This window comes from Scardinius erythrophthalmus, assembly GCF_964197995.2.
Source record: "Scardinius erythrophthalmus genome assembly, chromosome: 13".
Taxonomy (NCBI): domain Eukaryota; kingdom Metazoa; phylum Chordata; class Actinopteri; order Cypriniformes; family Leuciscidae; genus Scardinius; species Scardinius erythrophthalmus.
Window position 1 is genome coordinate 25,658,600 of NC_138233.1, and position 19,033 is coordinate 25,677,632.

Consider the following 19,033-nt stretch of genomic DNA (forward strand, 5'->3'; position numbering starts at 1 on the left):
TCATGCAGTGATTCAGGCTGCCTTGTCAGCCATTTCAACATGTGCTTGGTTGTCTCACCTCTTATGGGGTGAGGCTCCGCTAACAAAGAGGTAAAAAAAAAATTGTGTAACAAACAATACACTCGTCACGATTCGGTTCGATACTGATCTCACGATGATACTCGGGCAATATTTTGAACAAAACTAAAATGGAGTTAAAATGGTCTGTTTTTTTTATTATTATTACTTCTAACACGTTTAGGTAAACAGTTAAACAATGTATTTTATTTTTAATTTACTTATAATTATTAAAAATAGAAACTATGTGACCTTCTGACCATATAATAATGTGCCATAACATCTGATGCTAAATTAAATCTCTAAACGTTCATTTTGGGCGAACTATCCACAAGTAACGCAAGTTATGTAATCAGATTACTTTTTCAAGTAACTAGAAAAGTAACATTTACATTTACAACAAAATATCTGGGTTACTTTTTCAAACTAGTAACGCAAGTTATGTAATCAGATTACTTTTTCAAGTAACTAGTAAAGTAACATTACTTTTACATTTACAACAAAATATCTGCGTTACTTTTTCAAACAAGTAACGCAAGTTACTTTGTTTCCCCATTCATTGACTGACAGCTCTCCTGTCCCCATATTGAGAGAAATAGGGAATAAGTGCAGAGACGTTGTGTAAACATGATGGTTTTTGTAGTTTAAACTAGACTAAAAATCTTACTTGCACAAAAACAGATTCAGTAATTCCTCAAAATGGATAAAAACAGTGAAATGCAAAAACTGAATATTATTGCAAACCTGCAATAATTAAATGTTAAATAACACAAATATACGTTATGCACTTAATCTCACTTTATTAATCAATGTCTTAGCTGCCGACCTTTGATAACCCAGCCATACGAATAAGCAAAAATTACCGTAGTAAAACTTCACATTTGTGTTTGTTTGTTTTTATTGCTGAATTAAAGGGGTCATATAATGGTACATGCACTTTTACAAGTTGATTGTACTGAAATGTGTGTTGGCAGTGCCTGTACACTTATGTTTTCCCCCATCTCAAATCAAGCCGTTCGATTTTGTGACGTCACAAAATTGACGCCCCTCCCACGATGAGCTGTCAATCATAGTCCGCGCAGACCGGCGCGGTCATTGTTGATACGCTGGAGCACTGTCTATGAGCAGAATGGCGTCTAAGCGATTGTGGTGTTCTGTCCTTGGGCATAATAACGAACACAGCAGTCATTTTGATGTTCCTAAATCCGAACCGCTGAAGACGCAGTGGCTGAGTTTGTTTTCGAAGGGAATATTCCCCACGATCAACGTCAATGCTTTCATGTTTGCGCGAATCATTTCACACACCAGACTGCTTTATAAACGAGGTAAATGTAAAGCTGGTTTTGCTAAGAAGCTGCTCCTGAAAAAAGGATCGGTACCAACTATTCGTGTTCCTGCTGCACCTCCAGAAGAAGTGAGTGTAACGTTTTATTAACCTTTATATTAATATTTATATTAATCTTTGCAAATCGCTAGCACGCTTCACGATGAATGCGGCTAAGGTTTACACTCAGGGTACATTACAGCATGTTTTCTATATACAACATTCTCAATATAATTCATAATCCCACGTTTATAATGAACAACGCGTTATGGTTATTGTGTTATGTTACAAACGGTGTACGCACAGAACAGAGGGGCGGGGTGAGCAAAGCGCATTAACAAAGACACATGCACTTAAATGGCGTGCTGAAAACAGCTGTTTTTAACCAGGTAAAATGAGGGTTTTCTTACAATACTAATTACAAACTTTTAAATTTAGACCCTAAAGAATCATATTAGCTTGTACAAAAATGGCATTATATGACCCCTTTAATAGAACTTCTGAACTTTCTTCTCCTGTGTCCTATTCTTCTGCGATCCAGAACGGCAGCACAGCTGTAAGGTTTATTTGAGCTGCGCCCTCTACTGTACAGGAGTGAATTTGCATTTCCATCAGTCTGAGGCTTATTCGTTAAATTTTTTATGTGAAAGGGCCTTTACATTTGTCAAAAATATAACTTTTAGAGTTTTTTTTTAAATATATATTACAAAACAAACAAACAAACAAGTAAGCCCAGCCCCAATAAGGAAAAAGTAGGCTAATGCAAAAGTAAAACAACGCATTACTTTCCATAAAAAGTAACTAAATAATGCATTTAGTTACTTTTTTAGGGAGTAACATAATATTGTAACATTATTTTTAAAAGTCTCTTCCCCCAACACTGCTATCCACAATGCATATTGTTGCATTTGTGTATAACGATAAATGGTGATGCGATATAGTTACATCCCTATTTATTTTTTAGAATTCTAAATAATCCACTATTCAAAAATCTTTCAGCTTTTCATATTTAAATCTAGACATAGTTAAAAAGATAAAAGTTGCAATGGCATGGCCCAAATGCCTAAAATAAAAGAGCTGATAACATCTACTGTTTTGAATTTAAACAGGTTGCACATCCATCTCCATCACAATGTACTACTTAAATTAGTACTATTCTCCTTGAGACCTTACTATAAGGTTAATAGAATTTGGTTTAGGGTTAATCACAGGTAATTATGCATAATTTACTCCTATTACTACAGTAAATACACGTAACGTGTAACAAGGAAAATGTAAAATAAAATGTTAGTGGTAGAAAATGATAGTGTAACCAGCATGCAGTAAGCCATTTTAAAAAGAAAATGGAGGTTAAATGGAGTAACCCTAACTTCTTAATATTCATTACTAAAAATAAATGAACCACTATATATTGTCAATTTCTGTGTGTGTGTGTGTGTGTGTGTGTGTGTGTGTGTGTGTGTGTGTGTGTGTGTGTGTGTGTGTGTGTGTGTGTGTGTGTGTGTGTTTTTCCCCCTGGGATTTCATAATGATATGTGAAACAGCCAAGGCAAATCTTAAGTCCCGGTTAATGAATACAAACCGTTCCTCGTCCCCTGCAGCTTCAGCATTATTAACCGTGTCTCAAACCTGCTGAGCTGCCTATCTAGACAGCATTTTCGACCATCGTATGCACGTTCCGAGCCAGCTGTCCTGAAAAGCTGCAAGCAAGCAACTCGCCAGGTTTGAGTCACGGTCATTTTCTGTTTTCAAACAGGGCCGAGCTCAGAATAGATCATTAAATAGTAGGCATGACCGAGGCCGATGTTGCAGTGAAATTCAACCCGCCCGACTATAAGAAGCTCGCGCGGCTGTACTGTATGAATGGAGGATATCACCTTCAGATCCTTTCGGACGGGACAGTGGCTGGAGCTCGAGAGGAAAACGTCTACAGTGAGTAATGCTGCGTGTCCGTGCCATGACACTTTCACACAGCGGCATTATAATAGCGTTACGATAACGTGTTTCTCTGCAGGTAAACAGCAGTTTTATGGGTGCTAAGCAAGAGCCGCAGTGTGTGCTGATGGATACGCTATCAGATTCCCAACTGAATGATAATAATAAAGTACAGAAAAGAATAATAAAGTAGGAAACACACATTCATAGTATGTTAATAATGCCTAATTAAGAATGAACAGACAGCTAATTTCATTTAAACATGATACTTTTGGACAATATTTGTATTGTGCTTTGTCCAGAAAAAAAATGTTTCCTTTTTAAAAATAACAGAACTAACTTATAGCTATAGGTTAAATGGTCCTTAAATGGGTCATTTGGTGCTTTTGAATGTTTTCTTTTTTCTTTAGTGTGTAATATTTGTTTGTGCATGTACAAGATCTGCAAAGTTACAAAGCTCATAGTCTCCCAAACATGGATTTATTCTATCTAAAAGTAACACTGATCCAGACCTGCCTAAACGCTCGAATGAAGTCCAGGTATTGTTTCTTCAAACGTCCACACGTCACACGCAAAAAGAGAAGTCAAGGCTTCACGTAATTGCAGTGTTGACGTGTTTGTATGTGAATGCAACGTCGATTGATTTGGCCTTGCAAAAACGGATGACATTAGGAATCAGAGGCTAATATTTATTTTTATTAGCTTGGTTGAATTCCAATGTAGAATGCGGTCTGTTATTTCTTGATAAGTATAACACACCGTTGCCATGAAAAACAGCGCGTTGCTATGGACGCGGAACGGACTATTTTCTTTAGCGGAAGCAATACAATCGTTTTTAAATCAATAAACTCCTTTTTTAATCAATATTTTGTGTCAAATTATTTATTTATTTTGTAGGTAGCCATGTAATAAGCGGGACAATGTAAAGCGAGGCGGTTGTTATAGAGAATAACGTTACGAAGCGGAGGGGTCTTGAATCAGCCTGTCGGGGTTGTTATTCGCTATAACAACCGCCTCGCTATAGGCCTACATATAGTAAAGCTCCCTGAGCACAGTGAGCAGTAACCCAAACGTTTGCTTGTGCACAGCGCATTTTACAGAGGACAGCTTAGCACAACCAAAGTCCCTTTAAGTGTAATTCTATAGTCTTTGGTACAATGCAGGCTTAAAGACTAGCAGCTAACTGTACTTACCGCAGTAAAACATTCTGCTCAAGTCGTGCCCCCAATGTTCCGATCAATAGGCTTGATCGTCCGCATTTTCAGAATATGACTCGAACTGATACAACAAAATGACAATGTTATTATTAACTGTTTACAAATGCTTTTTTATAGTTCAGAAGCTGAAGTAACATTTCCGACACACACTTGAGGTGTTTTTTTGGCCAATCACAATTAACGCACTGGGTCAGCTGGCCAATCAGAGCACTCAGAGCTTTTCAGAAGGAGGGGCTTTGTAGAAATTAAATCAGTGTTTCATTCAGACAGATTGGGAATAGAGGAGCTGCAATGATGTACAGTAGGCTATGTGAAAAATAATATGTTTTTGAACATTAAAGCATGTTAATCGATTCTATTACAACAACCAATAAACAAAATAATGAACTTTTTAACCCTTAATCAGTGTTTGAAAAGGACAACACTTAAGGTGTTTGGGGTCATTTTGACCCCAAACTTTTAAAGAGCGATTGCATAAGGAAATATACATTTTTATATGGAAAACTATATATCATTTTTTTTATTTACTTCTCAACTATACATTTATGCTGTGTTTTTGTGGAAATTTTGAAGTTTTTTACCTATTTACTGCACAATTACATAACTAGGCCATAAATTGGCTCATGAAAAATGATTTTTTAAAGAAAAAATCACTTAAATAATGATATTAATTCAATATAAATGGTTTTTGGGCATTGCTCTATGTGTTAGGGATGGAATACTGCCATCTAAAGGTTAGTCGAAAAAACTTATTTCTTATAGGAAAGGAATTAAAGTGCAATGGCCAAATGTATCCAATAGAGGGCCATAGAGAACCATTCATTCACTCATTTTCACTTCTCCTCACAAATTTGATATATATATACATATATATATGTGAATATTTATTTAAACATTTTGAAATGCATAAAAAATCTAATTATTATTATTATCAAATTAATTATTATAATTATATAATATTAATTATATAATTATTATCAAATTATTATATACATTTGCAGAACCATTACAAGTCACCACTATGACATGATTGTGTGTGTGTGTGTTGGTGTGTGTGTGTGTGTGTGTGTGTGTGTGTGTGTGTGTGTGTGTGTGTGTGTGTGTGTGTGTGTGGGAACAAGCTTGTTCCATGTTGCTTATGTGACATTTTTCAGATTTATGCCAGTTTAGTTGATTTTATTTGCCAATTTCTATACAAATGCTCTCTGTTGCAGTGACATACATGTGTGTGTTTGTGTGTGTGTGTGTGTATGAGATAGAAAGTTCGTTCCACTTTGGGTTTATGCTCTAGGACCAGACCTTGATTTAAATTTAATTTTTTTTAGATTTATGCCAGTTTTGTTTATTTTATTTGCCAATTTCTATAAAAATGCTCTCTGTTACAGTGACATACATGTGTGTGTTTGTGTGTGTTTGTGTATGAGATAGAAAGTTCGTTCCACTTTGGGTTTATGCTCTAGGACCAGACCTTGATTTAAATGTAATTTTTTTTTAGATTTATGCCAGTTTTGTTTATTTTATTTGCCAATTTCTATAAAAATGCTCTGTTGCAGTGACATACATGTGTGTGTTTGTGTGTGTTTGTGTGTGTTTGTGTATGAGATAGAAAGTTTGTTCCACTTTGGGTTTATGCTCTAGGACCAGACCTTGATTTAAATGTAAATTTTTTTTAGATTTATGCCAGTTTTATTTATTTTATTTGCCAATTTCTATAAAAATGCTCTCTGTTGCAGTGACATACATGTGTGTGTTTGTGTGTGTTTGTGTGTGTGTGTGTATGAGATAGAAAGTTTGTTCCACTTTGGGTTTATGCTCTAGGACCAGACCTTGATTTAAATGTAAATTTTTTTTAGATTTATGCCAGTTTTATTTATTTTATTTGCCAATTTCTATAAAAATGCTTTCTGTTGCAGTGACATACATGTGTGTGTTTGTGTGTGTTTGTGTGTGTTTGTGTGCGTTTGTGTGTATGTGTGTATGAGATAGAAAGTTCGTTCCACTTTGGGTTTATGCTCTAGGACCAGACCTTGATTTAAATGTAAATTTTTTTTAGATTTATGCCAGTTTTGTTTATTTTATTTGCCAAATTCTGTAAAAATGCTCTCTGTTGCAAAAACATACATTTGTTTGTTTGTTTATGTGTTTGTGTGTGTCTGTGTGTGTGTGTGTATGAGATAGAAAGTTCGTTCTACTTTTTATTTATGCTCTAGGACCAGACCTTGGTTTATATGTAGAAATTTTCAGATTTATAATGGATTTAATTTGATTTTTTTGACAAACAAAATAAAAAAAAGTCATTTTTTTCATTTTCCCATTCATTTTCAATGTGGGGTCATTTTGACCCCAAACACCTTAAAAGGTAAATTTTTTTTTACACACCTTTAGAACAACCAAATCAAGCCCAGTTTTTTTGTGCATGTTTAGATAGGTTATTTAGGAAAAGTCCCAGAGTTTCATGCCCCTGAGATGAAGGTAACATTTTTAAAAAATGAAAGAAAAGTCCAGTGGGGTCATAATGACCCCAAACACTGATTAAGGGTTAAATAGTATCATATGGCATGGCTAAAGTAGTTCCAGGCAGGTCTTGACCGCACGCATTTACATGTGTCGGCCAATAATGAACCAGCGTTCTGCCGTTGAACCTTGAAGCACTTCACTGTGTCTAAATAATTGTTGAATAAAGTAGTTGTTTGGGTTTGCGCACAAAAAGTATTCTCATAAAATGAAAGGAATAGTTCACCCAAAAATGAAAATCCTGTCATCATTTACTCTCCCTCATGTTGTTCCAAACCTGTATGACTTTCTTTCTTCTGCTGAACACAAAAGAAGATATTTTGAAGAAAGTCGGTAACCAAACGACTGATGGACCCCATTGACTTCCATAGTAGGAAAAAAAAAATACTATGGAAGTCAATGGGGACCAGCAACTGTTTAATTACCAACCTTCTTTAAAATATCTTCTTTTGTGTTTAGCAGAAGAAAGGAAATCATACAGGTTTGGAACAACTTGAGGAAGAGTAAATGATGACAGAATTTTCATTTTTGGAAATTCTATTCCAAACTATCCCTTTAAGGTTGAACCACTGTAGTCAAATGGAATTTTTTTATCGATGTCTTTACTACCTTTCTGGGCCTGGAAAATGGTCATTAAATTGCTGAAAGCTTGGATTTCATCAAAAAATATCTTAATCTGTGTTCTGAAGATGAACAAAGGTCTTACGGGTTTGGATCGACATGAGGGTGAGTAATTAATCACAGAAACGTCATTTTTGGTTGACCTAGCCCTTTCAGTTATTTCAAAGGTCCTTACAACACAACAGCAAAAGAACCTAAACTCACGACGACACTGACCAAGCAAATAAATATAGTAAACAATGTGATAAAAACTAATTATTTCCATGTTTTTGACACAAAATGACATTTTATTACGCTATAACTTATTACTTTAAATTCCCTCATAACACAAAATAAAAAATATATTATTGAATAAAAATATGGGAGTATGAGTGTGTCCTCTAAATAAGAGGCATACTGTATACTATAAATAATGCCACATTTCAGTGGTTCATGTATGTTAAAAAGACATCTCTATTTTACACAGGCTAATCCATGTACATAAACCTGTAATCTGAAATAAAAAAAAGGAGATTCTAGTCCTGTTAATCATCTGACTTCATCCTTGAAAACATTTGTCCTTGATCTTCTGTTCCTTGTATCACGGGATGCATACAGTATGTGGGCCACTGTTCTGGAATCTGCCTTTTAATAATCCTCCCACATGTTTCTGTGTGTGTGGTTTTAAAGGCATACTGCGCATAAAAGCAACAAGTCCAGGAGTGGTGGTCATTGAAGGAACAGAGGCAGGACTTTACCTCTCTATGAATGAAGATGGCAAGCTGTACGCTTCAGTAAGTATAAAGAAACATTTCTGATACAAAGAGATGCATCAGCATTTGCACGACTATTATGTGTGCTTTTCTGTCTCTGCAGTCATTAGTAACGGATGAAAGTTTTTTCTTGGAGAGGATGGAGGAAAACCACTACAACACATATCAGTCTCAAAAGCATGGTGAAAACTGGTATGTCGGAATAAAAAAGAACGGAAAAATGAAACGTGGCCCAAGGACACACATTGGGCAGAAAGCTATTTTCTTTCTCCCACGACAGGTGGCCCAGGCAAAGGACTGAGGCCTGAAACCTGATAATGTAATCACATAAACACATAAAACGCTTCTAACTCGCTATGGCAGAAAAGGTGCGTTCACGCCATGTCGAAATTACCGTAATTACGAGATTTCCATTTGTAAAAAGTGTTCGCTTCCTCGTAATTACAGCTTGTAAAATGAGAGTTTTCTGAGAGCTCCTACTTGTACCGTGACCGCTGCAGATGTATTTAGCTGTTGATAGTGTTGAAACCATAGACTGTAAAAGGCTGAAACGCATAATTCCCAGTCCGATGACGTGAACAGCTCTGAGTAGAACGTCACGTGTTGTTCGCTCAAAATTACGGTAATTATGACATGGCGTGAAAGCAGCATAAGTTTACTAACTCTAGGATGCAAACATGTTAAAATTCACAAATATGCACTGACAAAAAAACAACATAAAACTACTGTAATAGTAACTTATTTTTATTTTGTATTTGTGAAGTGATTCTTTAGTTAGAACAATCTCAATTTTGCCATTTGCCGTTTTTTCTTATTCATATATACACGTGTCTGATCGCATTTGTTATATTTTTTCTTTTTTTTTCGAACAACACAGTAATAGCACGATTATAGTGCTGTATCATTGAACTGCTGGATCATGTTAAACAATAAATCTGTGAGCTGTGCAGTCATGGATATATTTATTTATTTATGTAGTTATAACTGTTAATTAATGAATGGTGAACATCACTACAATAGCACAATACCATAAAAAGTTGCTGCCTTAAACATCCAAGTTGATTGTGCTTCAAAATTTAAGTAATTTCAACTTAAATTGCATTAAACTGACTAATAAAAAGTTGCTTAACTTATTTTAATGAGTTAAAGCAATGTAAAAACATGTCATAACTTATTGATATTATTTTTTACAGTGACACCCAAAGAACGGCTTATAGTTGATCTTAACTAACACACATAATAGATTTATATTTAATTTATTTATTAGGTACTATATGGTTATCTGGACCACATGTGATGACCTACCCCAACCCCGCCCCTAAACCTACCCGTCACTGGGGTTACGACCAACCAAGAGCGGTTTTGGTCAGGTGTGGTCCGGATAACCGTATAGTACCATTTATTATATTTATATATAAAATAATATATTTATATGTAAAAGTATGCAATTCACCTTCACCTGAGGATATAAAAATGATGACACTGTGGCAATGATAGTGTTTAAACAGTATGTGAGAAATAACAATGTTCAAAAGCCAATTAGATAAAAAAAGAAAGGAAATTAATACTTCTATTCAGCTAGGATGCATTCAATTGATCAAAGGACACAGTAATAACATTTACAAAAGATATCTATTTCAAATAAATGTTCTTTTGAACCCTCTATTCTTCAAAATGATCCTGAAAAATGTATATTGAATGATTTCTGAAGGATCATGTGACACTGAAGACTGTATTAATGATGCTGAAAATTCAGCTTTGCATCACACGAATAAATTATATATTTTAAATATATTCAAATGGAAAACTATGGAAGCTTGTTTCCACCACGCAATTGCAAGTTTATCTGCAATAATTGCAAGAAAGACAGAATTACAAGTTATAAACTCACAATTGCGAGAAAAAAGTCATAATTGCGAGATAAAAAGTCGCAGGCACCTTTTTTATCCCATGGCGGAAACAAGTTTCCATAGATAACAGTTCTTTTAAAATGTAATAATATTCCACAATATTACAGTTTTTACTGTATTTTTGATCAAATAAATGCAGTCTTGTTGAGCATAAAAGACTTAGTGTACAGATAGTGATAGTGTACATAACTGACAAATGCACCACGTGATCTGCGTTGCCATAGATGTTACATTTATTAAAAGTTACTTGACAGGTGTAAAACATACAAATCACAAACAACATGTTGTGAAGCACTATCTCATACTGAAGTCTTCAATGAAAACAAAGATCAATGAATCATCTACTGCTACATTTGGCATCATAAAACATTCTATTATTCACACCAGATCACTGATTGATTAAGCGCATTACATAATCAGGTGTGCTTGAATGCTGAATCAGTTTGCCGTTTATATCGAACTGCTATGAATCTAGGCTTAGCTTTTATTTAATGAGTATTTTGGTCCTTTTTCGACAGTAATTTGAAACGGGCTTACATAATCTCGAATAAACTTTGCCCTAATATGCTCTTGGCTTTACAAGGACCTGGCAGTTCCTCCATGTTGTTCTGTTTATATCCTAAAAGTGCATCTTTATAACGTTTAATATCACTCTTCTCGTATACTGTATATACATACTCTTTTTCTAGTTCACAAAAGAAAGTTCAGATACTAGATTTACTCACAAAGTAAAATTACAACCCCACCCCCCACCCCCCATAATTAAAAGAAAACCCTCAGAAACAAACAGTGACTTGGAATTTGACAAAAACAGATTCTCTGATGGCATGACTGCTAATTGGAACTTGAAATGCCAAATACATGCAAATGTAAGCAAGTTCAAACTCCATAATGAATGCATACTGTACGTCTACACTTTAAATAAGCACTGATAAACGGTTGAATCCTTTAGTAAAAAATGCCAATGTAATTAGTTGCACTGCGCAAACAACTGAGAAATGCAGGGGCGTCTGAAGCAGATATACTCTTCTTTGTTCTGAAGAATCAAAAAAAGCTGTGGGTGGCTCTCTGACTTTGCCGTTTTGTTCATTTCGCAATTATCCTGAGATTTTTAATCTATTCTCAAAAATCAGAAAGAGAAGATGCTTCATCTTCATGTTAATATCATATCCACAATCATTTAGATCACAGAAAGGTTGTCTTTTAATTTGTTTCCCCCTAATGCAATGCTTACACATAAACCCATCTAAAGCCAGTAAATAGTTTCTTATGATTTACCTAATAGATAAAAAGAACGCGGGTTCGAGGAAGGGTGGACATGGAATGATCTGCCATGTTGCGAACTCTGGAGTAGTTAACAAATCCCCGGAAGAACAGCAGGAATCCTGGGTGTATTCAAAATAACATGTTAGTTGTAAGGATGTAATCAATTTTATATTCATTTATATACACTAATGTGCAAATATACACTCACCTACAACCAGGAAAACCCACCACAGCCAGTACTGGCCATCAAAATATCCAGGGAAGTAGGTAGAGAACTGTTTAATCACAGAGAGAAAAGGTTGAGTGCTCATCCTCTGTTACATTGCAATACAAACACTAATACAACAAACAAACAGCTTTAAATATTAATCCACTGCCACGATTTGTGATGATGGTAACACTTTACAATAAGGATCCATTTGTTAACATTATAGTTAACATGAACAATACTTCTGTTTTATAGTCTTGATTTTGTTTTGGGGTCTACAAGAATAAATCTTCATGTTATTTTTCACATTGTTGCAGCACCTCTCTTCCCAGTCTGTCAGTAACGCTCGGTTTAGTTCAGGGGTGGAAACTCAGTTCCTGGAGGGTTTACAGGCTTAATGCTAAATGTCATATGAATAAACAGGAACACTTGTCTGATCGTCTGAGAAAGTGTTAACAGCAGTACAAACTGACGGCGATATCTATGGATTTTTAAGATAAGCCGCTAACCTAGCTAGTTCAATTTACTGTTGGCATTATATTTGATATCTAAATGTTAGTGAGAAGAAGAAAAATAAAAAACATTTAGTTATCAATCTGCATATGCGATGTTTTGCTCATCTTTTTGCGCTCCTTTGAAGGTATCTTGAGTAAAACAGCTCTATATTTAACAAAGCACATACAAATACTGGAAGCGATGCGACCTGTTTTACTGCGTTTAACCCCAATTAAACAAAGTCCTTCATCTGAATTCTCTGCGCTCTGATTGGTTGGCTGGACCAGTGTGTTGTGATTGGTCAATCACTTTGAGCGCATTTCAGAAATGTCACGCCTCTTACCATAACGGTACGTTACAACACACTACTAATACAACTCAACCAGGCATCACCACCTTTATTTTGCATGTGCCTTGGGAGGAATTATATAAATAAAGAATATTGTTCTTACTGTTCATTCTCGCAAGTGCTGTGTAACTTTGCAGAGCTTTTTCGTACTGAAACAGCAATATTATACACTAAAGAAAGTAAAAAAAAAAAAAAGCATAATAGCTCCTCTTTAACAGTTAATGCACTGTCCACTAACATGAATATTTTTATTCACTGACATTAACACGATATAAAATACATAATAAACGCAAAAAAACAAAAAACAAACATTGCTCATTGTTAGTAACTAATGTTAACAAATGAGACCTTATTGTAAAGTGTTACCATTATGATGGTTATGATAATGAATATGTAAGATGTATATGATATAGGCCTGGTTTCACAGACAAGGCTTAGATTAAGCCAGGATTAGGCCTTAGTTCAATTAGGACATTTAAACATGTATTAGAAAACACAAAACATTTCTGGTGTGCGTCTTGTGGTAAAACAATGGCACTGACATGAAAGTTGCTTTAATTTAAAACAGCTCAAACATGCATTTTAGTCTGGGATTAGTTTACGCCTCGTCTGTGAAACCGGCTAATAGTATCCTGTCATACCCTGACAATCAGGACCCATTTGACCAGGGACAGTCCAAACCCAGAGATGGCTCCATAGCGCCCGGCTGCAGACGTGGTCAGACAGAAGGACAGGAAGAAGCCAATCCAGTTGAAGAGGAATGCCACTGATGGGGCAAAGAAATGAACAGCTATTAATGTATCTGCTGCACTTCTGTGTCCAAATTAGTCCAATTATTCATCTGTTTCACACTATTAAAGTGTATCTCAGTCCTATTCGGACGATAATTGTTTCTCATGAGGGCGTCTGTAAATAACCAATGAGGAGCCATGCAGATTTAAACCCGGATGTCAATTTAATTCATAGTAGAAGAGCGAGTTCTGTGCTGTGTAGGGCTGCCAACTTTTGAGTATAGTTTGGAGTGACAATTATGGAAGAAGGGGGGGGGGGGGGTTGTGATTGTCAAACCATTTGGTAACTAAACAGAATTTTATTAAGTTTAGTGACAACACGTTACAATGTTTACATGGTACAATAATTGGTAGGCTACTGTTTTTATTAGTGCTTGAAACAGACTTCACTATTTCAATTAAATTCATTCTTGTGATTTGATTCCAATCTTGATTCAATATCGATTCATTTGGATAAATATTAGGTACAGTAGATGCATGTACATTTTTCTCAAGAAGATATGCGTTTTTTATAATAATAACGTTATATTTTAATGATACAGGTAAAAATAAAACGTGCTATGGTCATTAAATGGCTTTCCTGAGGTAAATGTAACGTTATGTGTAAGCTGTTTTATTGACCTCTTTCCGCGGTTGAAAAACACTGATCGATATTATGCATGAGGCATAAACATTTCATTAAGTTGTACTGTATCTTTCAATATACTTATTCGTGTTTATTTACTATTAACTAGTAGTAAAGAGTAAGAGACGATCGGTTCACGTGCCGCTTCAACGATCTGTCATGTCACATTTACAAGCGCCAAAACTATATTTATTGTTTAAATTTCGTAATAAAATTGACAGAATTGAGAGCTGATAATTTATTTAATATCAAAATGAACCAGCTCTGTCTTGTCTGTCGATTTTTCTCTGCGTGAGAAAATGAATGTGTAGGGAGAGAGCGTGTGAAAAGTGTCGAATGCATGAGAGTTGGCAGCCCTTTTGTGTAGTTATACGCATTATGAATATCTATATCGGCAATAGACTTCAGCAGATGAAAGACAAGGAAATGAGTTAACACGCAAGTTACCATAGTTTAAAAACAAGTAATACAACCAGAGGCTGTGCAATGTTGTGGCATCGTAAAAAAACTGATGAGTGACACCAGCATATGAAATGTTGGCCGTTCCGAGACCAAGATGGCGGATGCATCAACGTGTCTAGATCGGTCTAATGTGCTCATCTACAGTGAGTATTGTGCACTCTTACTGAAGAACGTAAGCATGAATATCCCATCATTGCCAACCCGCAGTTGATCCGTATCGTCAAAGCTCTCCCTGGCAATGAAGTCCTCATCCTGTAGTGGATGTACAAGTAAAGATGTGTCAAAAGTGTGTTTGTTTTTAAATCTGTAATTACCCCTAAAATAATCACAAACCCTCACCCGGTCAGTGACTAAAGGAACAGTGGACTCTGCTTTGCTCCTCTCGGCCTCATCGTATGATGGGAGTGATGTGGCAACATTGTATGAGGGGGGTTTAGGGAACACATCATCCTCTTTGTACTCAAAAAAAGCTACAAGAAACAAATGAATCAGACACAGAGTTAGAAGGTTATGAATAACGACAAGTTATTTCTGGCCTGTCAGGACAGGCAGTGGCTACATTTACACACTTCTGTTACCTGCGTTACTGGCTGCAATGCTGCTGTACGGTGGAGGCGCATCAGCGGCCGGTTGAACCACCTCCCCTGACTCCTCCTCATTATTCAACTACAGAACAAATGAAAAACAAGCTGGTGATGTTTGGAAAGGATATTATATTAGATCAACATTCATTTTAATATAATACGAATGTAGCAGTTTAATACCAAACAAACAATAATATTAAAAATGAAATAATATATATATTTGGGCTGTGGATTTAATGTGTTAATTTAATGAATTAGTTATGGAAAAAGAATGCAAACAAAAGGATTTAACGCACCCACATAACACCAACATAATTCATAAAGTTGATTGGTGACAACCGTGATGCAGGGCAAAAACTCACTGCGTGATGTAGCCCATAGAATGCTGTTAGGATGGCCCTATAATTCAAGATATCAGGGCAAAAATGCCTCTGTATGATTTTTTCATCTCATATTTAAATCATTTGATATGGCCTAGCTAAGCAATTTTACACGAGTAACGGCGTAATATCAAACGAGTGCCGTTTTTGGAATAGCACGATTCCAAATGTGATATTGATTTTACACATGAGGTCAATAAATAAGTTAATATTGGGTTATATTTATATTTCATTCAAAAATTTAATATATATAATGTAATGTAAATGTACCTGTAAAGCACAGCAGTGTCTCGTTTCTAAATGAATCCGTGTTTTGAACCAATTAATCAGGTGTACCAATAATTCAATGGCCCATTCAAACATTTACTACATTCCTGAATGAATCAGCCGTTTGGACAAATCCAATGAATGAATGAATGACACGTGACGCTCTATTCGGAGCAGTTCACATCCTCGGATTGGGAATTATGCGTTTCTATGGCAACACGCTCAAAGCCTAAATGAAGGCAGCAGTCAGGTGGTACAAGTAAGAGCTCTCAGAAAAGTTCCATCTTAGAAGCTGTAATTACGAGCTCTACAAGGATGTGAAGGCTTTTTACAAGTTGAAACCTTGAAATTATGGTAATTTCAACATGGCATGTGAATGCACCTCATTACTCATTTACTGCCACCTACTGGTAGTTTAAGTTTCTCATTTAGAGTATCACTTCATTAAAAAAAATTATTTCATATTTTGGGGATAGTTCACCCACAAATTAAAATTCTATTTATTTACATGTACTCACCCTCATGTCGTTTTAAACCAGTAGGAATTCTGTTGAACCAAATAAAATATTTCTTTCTAAAGCAAATTTTTCATAAGGTATATTCAATTCTTTTCTCATTTAACACAATAATGACTTTAAGTGTCTTTCGGGGGTAATTTTTCAGCCAAATTTGACATGCGATTCAGGTCTTAAAGTGACAGCAGCCTAAAAACCCGCTGCTGTCTTTCATTAAGGATAATCAAACAGTGCTGATGTGGAAACCAGGAGAAACACTGTGCATGAACAAGTTATAGAAGACTTTTCAATCCATGAATCACTAATATTCACCATGGATATTCATTATCAAGTCAGTACTCAAATAAAAAAAAATGTGACGCTTTGAGCGCAATCGTAAACAACTCTGATTGCCCATTGTGCTCACACGCTCATCGGAGATGTCTGTGACTGGCTACAATGATCCGTGCTTCAAAAACATGTTGTAAATATGACGCTCTTCACCGAGCGCTTACTCATACAGACGGGAGCATTTGAAAGCAGATAGACGTATCTGTTGTTCGTACAACCTTTTGAGACTGAAATTCATGCACTTTACAAGGGCTTTCAAGTGCTTCACACCTTTTCAACATTATTATCAATATGATCCAATTTTAGTGTTATTTTTAATTGATTACTTGTAAAACTAAAAGCTTTAAGATGTAGGAAAACTAACACTTCGTGGCAAACAAACACCTTTATTTTAAACAAAGATGTGAAATTACAACTATAACCAGTAGATGGCGGCAGAGGAACACACTGACTTGATAGACATTTTCACTCCCTAATACAGTGCTTCTCAATCCCAGTAGCACCTCAATGCAGTACACAAGATCCGAGGGGAGGAGTCGGATCTTATATAAGGGGTGGAGATTGGTAGGTTTAGGGGTGGAGATGGGTAGGTTTAGGGGTGGGTTTAGGGATCAGGGGGTGGAGACGGGTAGGTTTAGGTATATGTAAGGTGGGAGGAGTTGGATTTTATCCAACTCCTCCCCCTGGATTTTATGCTCTGCATTGAGGACCATCTCCTCAATCCTGGTCCTGAAGACTCACAGTTCTGCACATTTTATGTCTACTTTATCTGACACACCCAGTTCAGTTCATAGAGCTCTTTCCTAACAAGCTGATGATCTGAATCAGGTGTGTTAAATGAGGGAGACATGCAAACTATGCAGAGCTGTGGGTCCCCAGGACCAGGATTGAGAACCACTGCCCTAATATATGGAAAAGTAGGAAGTCACAAAGTCTCATGATAAATAAAATTCATGATAAATGGATTCATGATGTACTCACTTAATATATAAATGTTGTAAATTTAGAACACACACACAAAAAAAGTTATGGACTGCAGCTTTAAATTACCTTTATGATTAAAAATCCCCCCCAGCGCTACCAAATCAGGTGCTGGCGCCACCGTAGAACTTTGTCATAAACCACCGTAGAACTTTAATCATAAACTTTGACTGCTGTCAAATGTTAGTCTAGAGCCCTGTAGGCTATTGTCTTTATGTTGTTTCTACATTGATTTGGAGTTTATGTGAAATTATTGCAATATAAAAAAAATATTAAAAACTTGAATGCTAGGTGCGATTAATTACAGAAAAATGTGTGATTAGTTTTTTTTTTTAACGATTGACAGTACAAATATATATATAATTAAATTTTTTAGTTTTTATAAAATTATATCAAAATATTATGATATATAATACATGGTCTATCTGAAAAAAAAATACATATTTTATATATTTACATGTATTTATATTTACATGGACATTTTTTCCACAAAGGTTATCTCACCAGCTGTTTGTTAAACAAATATTTTCCTCTAGTTTTGTACGCTTTTGTAGTCCAGGTGTTAAGTCTCTCATATTATATTTTAAAATGTAATATTATACGTAATACTTTTATATTATACGAGTCATATAATATAATATAATAGAAAAATTGGTAAAATATGAAACTATAAATAGGGTGAAATTTAATAAATAGGGTCACCTCGGTCTTTTGTATGTCATGAACTTTAACACTATTGTAACGTGAAATTAAATATAGCTGCTTGCTATAACACTTGATCAGAATGACAACCTTAAAGATTGATAAAATCGCGATAAAGTACAGGCTATATTGTATGAATATTCTATTCTTAATAATCTAAAACTCCTCGTTTTCCGGTTTGTTGTTTGTGTAAACGAAGGCCGCTGAAGGAGCGGCTAACCAGCTAATTAACGCTAACGTTAGTCGAACTGGGATTACCATCTCTCTTCGGAAAAGATTCAGAGTCTGAGAAATTATTATCACAACCGATTCGACTCGATATACGTCCATAAAACCATCAACCTAGGTTACAGAAGAAAAAACTCGCTCTAAAAACCAAACAAATTAACGTTATGCTGATCATGTATTACCTGCTGATATCCACTCCTCTGAGCTGTCATTCTTCTGCGTCGATCTGTTGACTTAATCAGTCATACAGTAGCAAAGATTACTAGTTTAACGTACCTTTTACTTAATATCAAAATTTTACTGTTCCTTAATTTGAATATGTTCGTATGAATCCAGATAGACAGCACTAGGCTAATCTATAGCCCAAACAATGGCGACTGCTCATGCTCAGTCGGGTTTCGTGTCAGCCTCTCCTGTCTCTGTCTCAAACCCTGGTCTGCGGCCTACATAGACAGCATTCAGTCATAGACGCGCTTCGAGCAGACTCAGCTCGGCTGCCTAAGTAGGCAGCTCTCTATGT

The 19,033-nt window shown here is 35.6% G+C and overlaps 2 protein-coding genes across 3 annotated transcripts; one reads left to right on the forward strand and one right to left on the reverse strand.

Annotated features, from left to right (window-relative positions):
* The first annotated feature begins 2,903 nt into the window (after positions 1 to 2,903).
* fgf1a (fibroblast growth factor 1a) lies at positions 2,904 to 9,569 on the forward strand. Its single transcript, XM_081382561.1, has 3 exons — positions 2,904 to 3,313; positions 8,338 to 8,441; positions 8,524 to 9,569. The coding sequence occupies exons 1-3, from the start codon at positions 3,172 to 3,174 to the stop codon at positions 8,719 to 8,721; spliced, it is 444 nt and encodes a 147-aa protein (XP_081238687.1). The 5' UTR covers positions 2,904 to 3,171; the 3' UTR covers positions 8,722 to 9,569.
* Positions 9,570 to 10,541: 972 nt separating this feature from the next.
* Positions 10,542 to 19,033, reverse strand: ndfip1 (Nedd4 family interacting protein 1). Of its 2 annotated transcripts, XM_081382560.1 has the most exons (7): positions 18,696 to 19,033; positions 15,105 to 15,192; positions 14,866 to 14,996; positions 14,691 to 14,778; positions 13,290 to 13,414; positions 11,805 to 11,871; positions 10,542 to 11,715 (listed from the first exon to the last, which is right to left on the reverse strand). In XM_081382560.1, the coding sequence occupies exons 1-7, from the start codon at positions 18,723 to 18,725 to the stop codon at positions 11,609 to 11,611; spliced, it is 636 nt and encodes a 211-aa protein (XP_081238686.1). In that variant the 5' UTR covers positions 18,726 to 19,033; the 3' UTR covers positions 10,542 to 11,608. The 2 variants fall into 2 exon arrangements, with proteins under 2 accessions (XP_081238686.1, XP_081238685.1); XM_081382559.1 differs by having other exon boundaries at positions 14,691 to 14,996; positions 18,696 to 18,951.

Bases quoted from the DNA above. Each gene is read 5' to 3' on its own strand.
- fgf1a (XM_081382561.1), top strand. From the start codon at position 3,172: ATGACCGAGGCCGATGTTGCAGTGAAATTCAACCCGCCCGACTATAAG. The intron at 3,314-8,337 runs GTGAGTAATGCT...GTGGTTTTAAAG, and splicing joins TCGAGAGGAAAACGTCTACA to GCATACTGCGCATAAAAGCA. The intron at 8,442-8,523 runs GTAAGTATAAAG...CTGTCTCTGCAG, and splicing joins ATGGCAAGCTGTACGCTTCA to TCATTAGTAACGGATGAAAG.
- ndfip1 (XM_081382559.1), bottom strand. From the start codon at position 18,725: ATGACAGCTCAGAGGAGTGGATATCAGCAG. The intron at 15,193-18,695 runs GTAATACATGAT...TTTGTTCTGTAG, and splicing joins AGAGGAGTGGATATCAGCAG to TTGAATAATGAGGAGGAGTC. The intron at 14,997-15,104 runs GTAACAGAAGTG...TGTTTCTTGTAG, and splicing joins CATTGCAGCCAGTAACGCAG to CTTTTTTTGAGTACAAAGAG.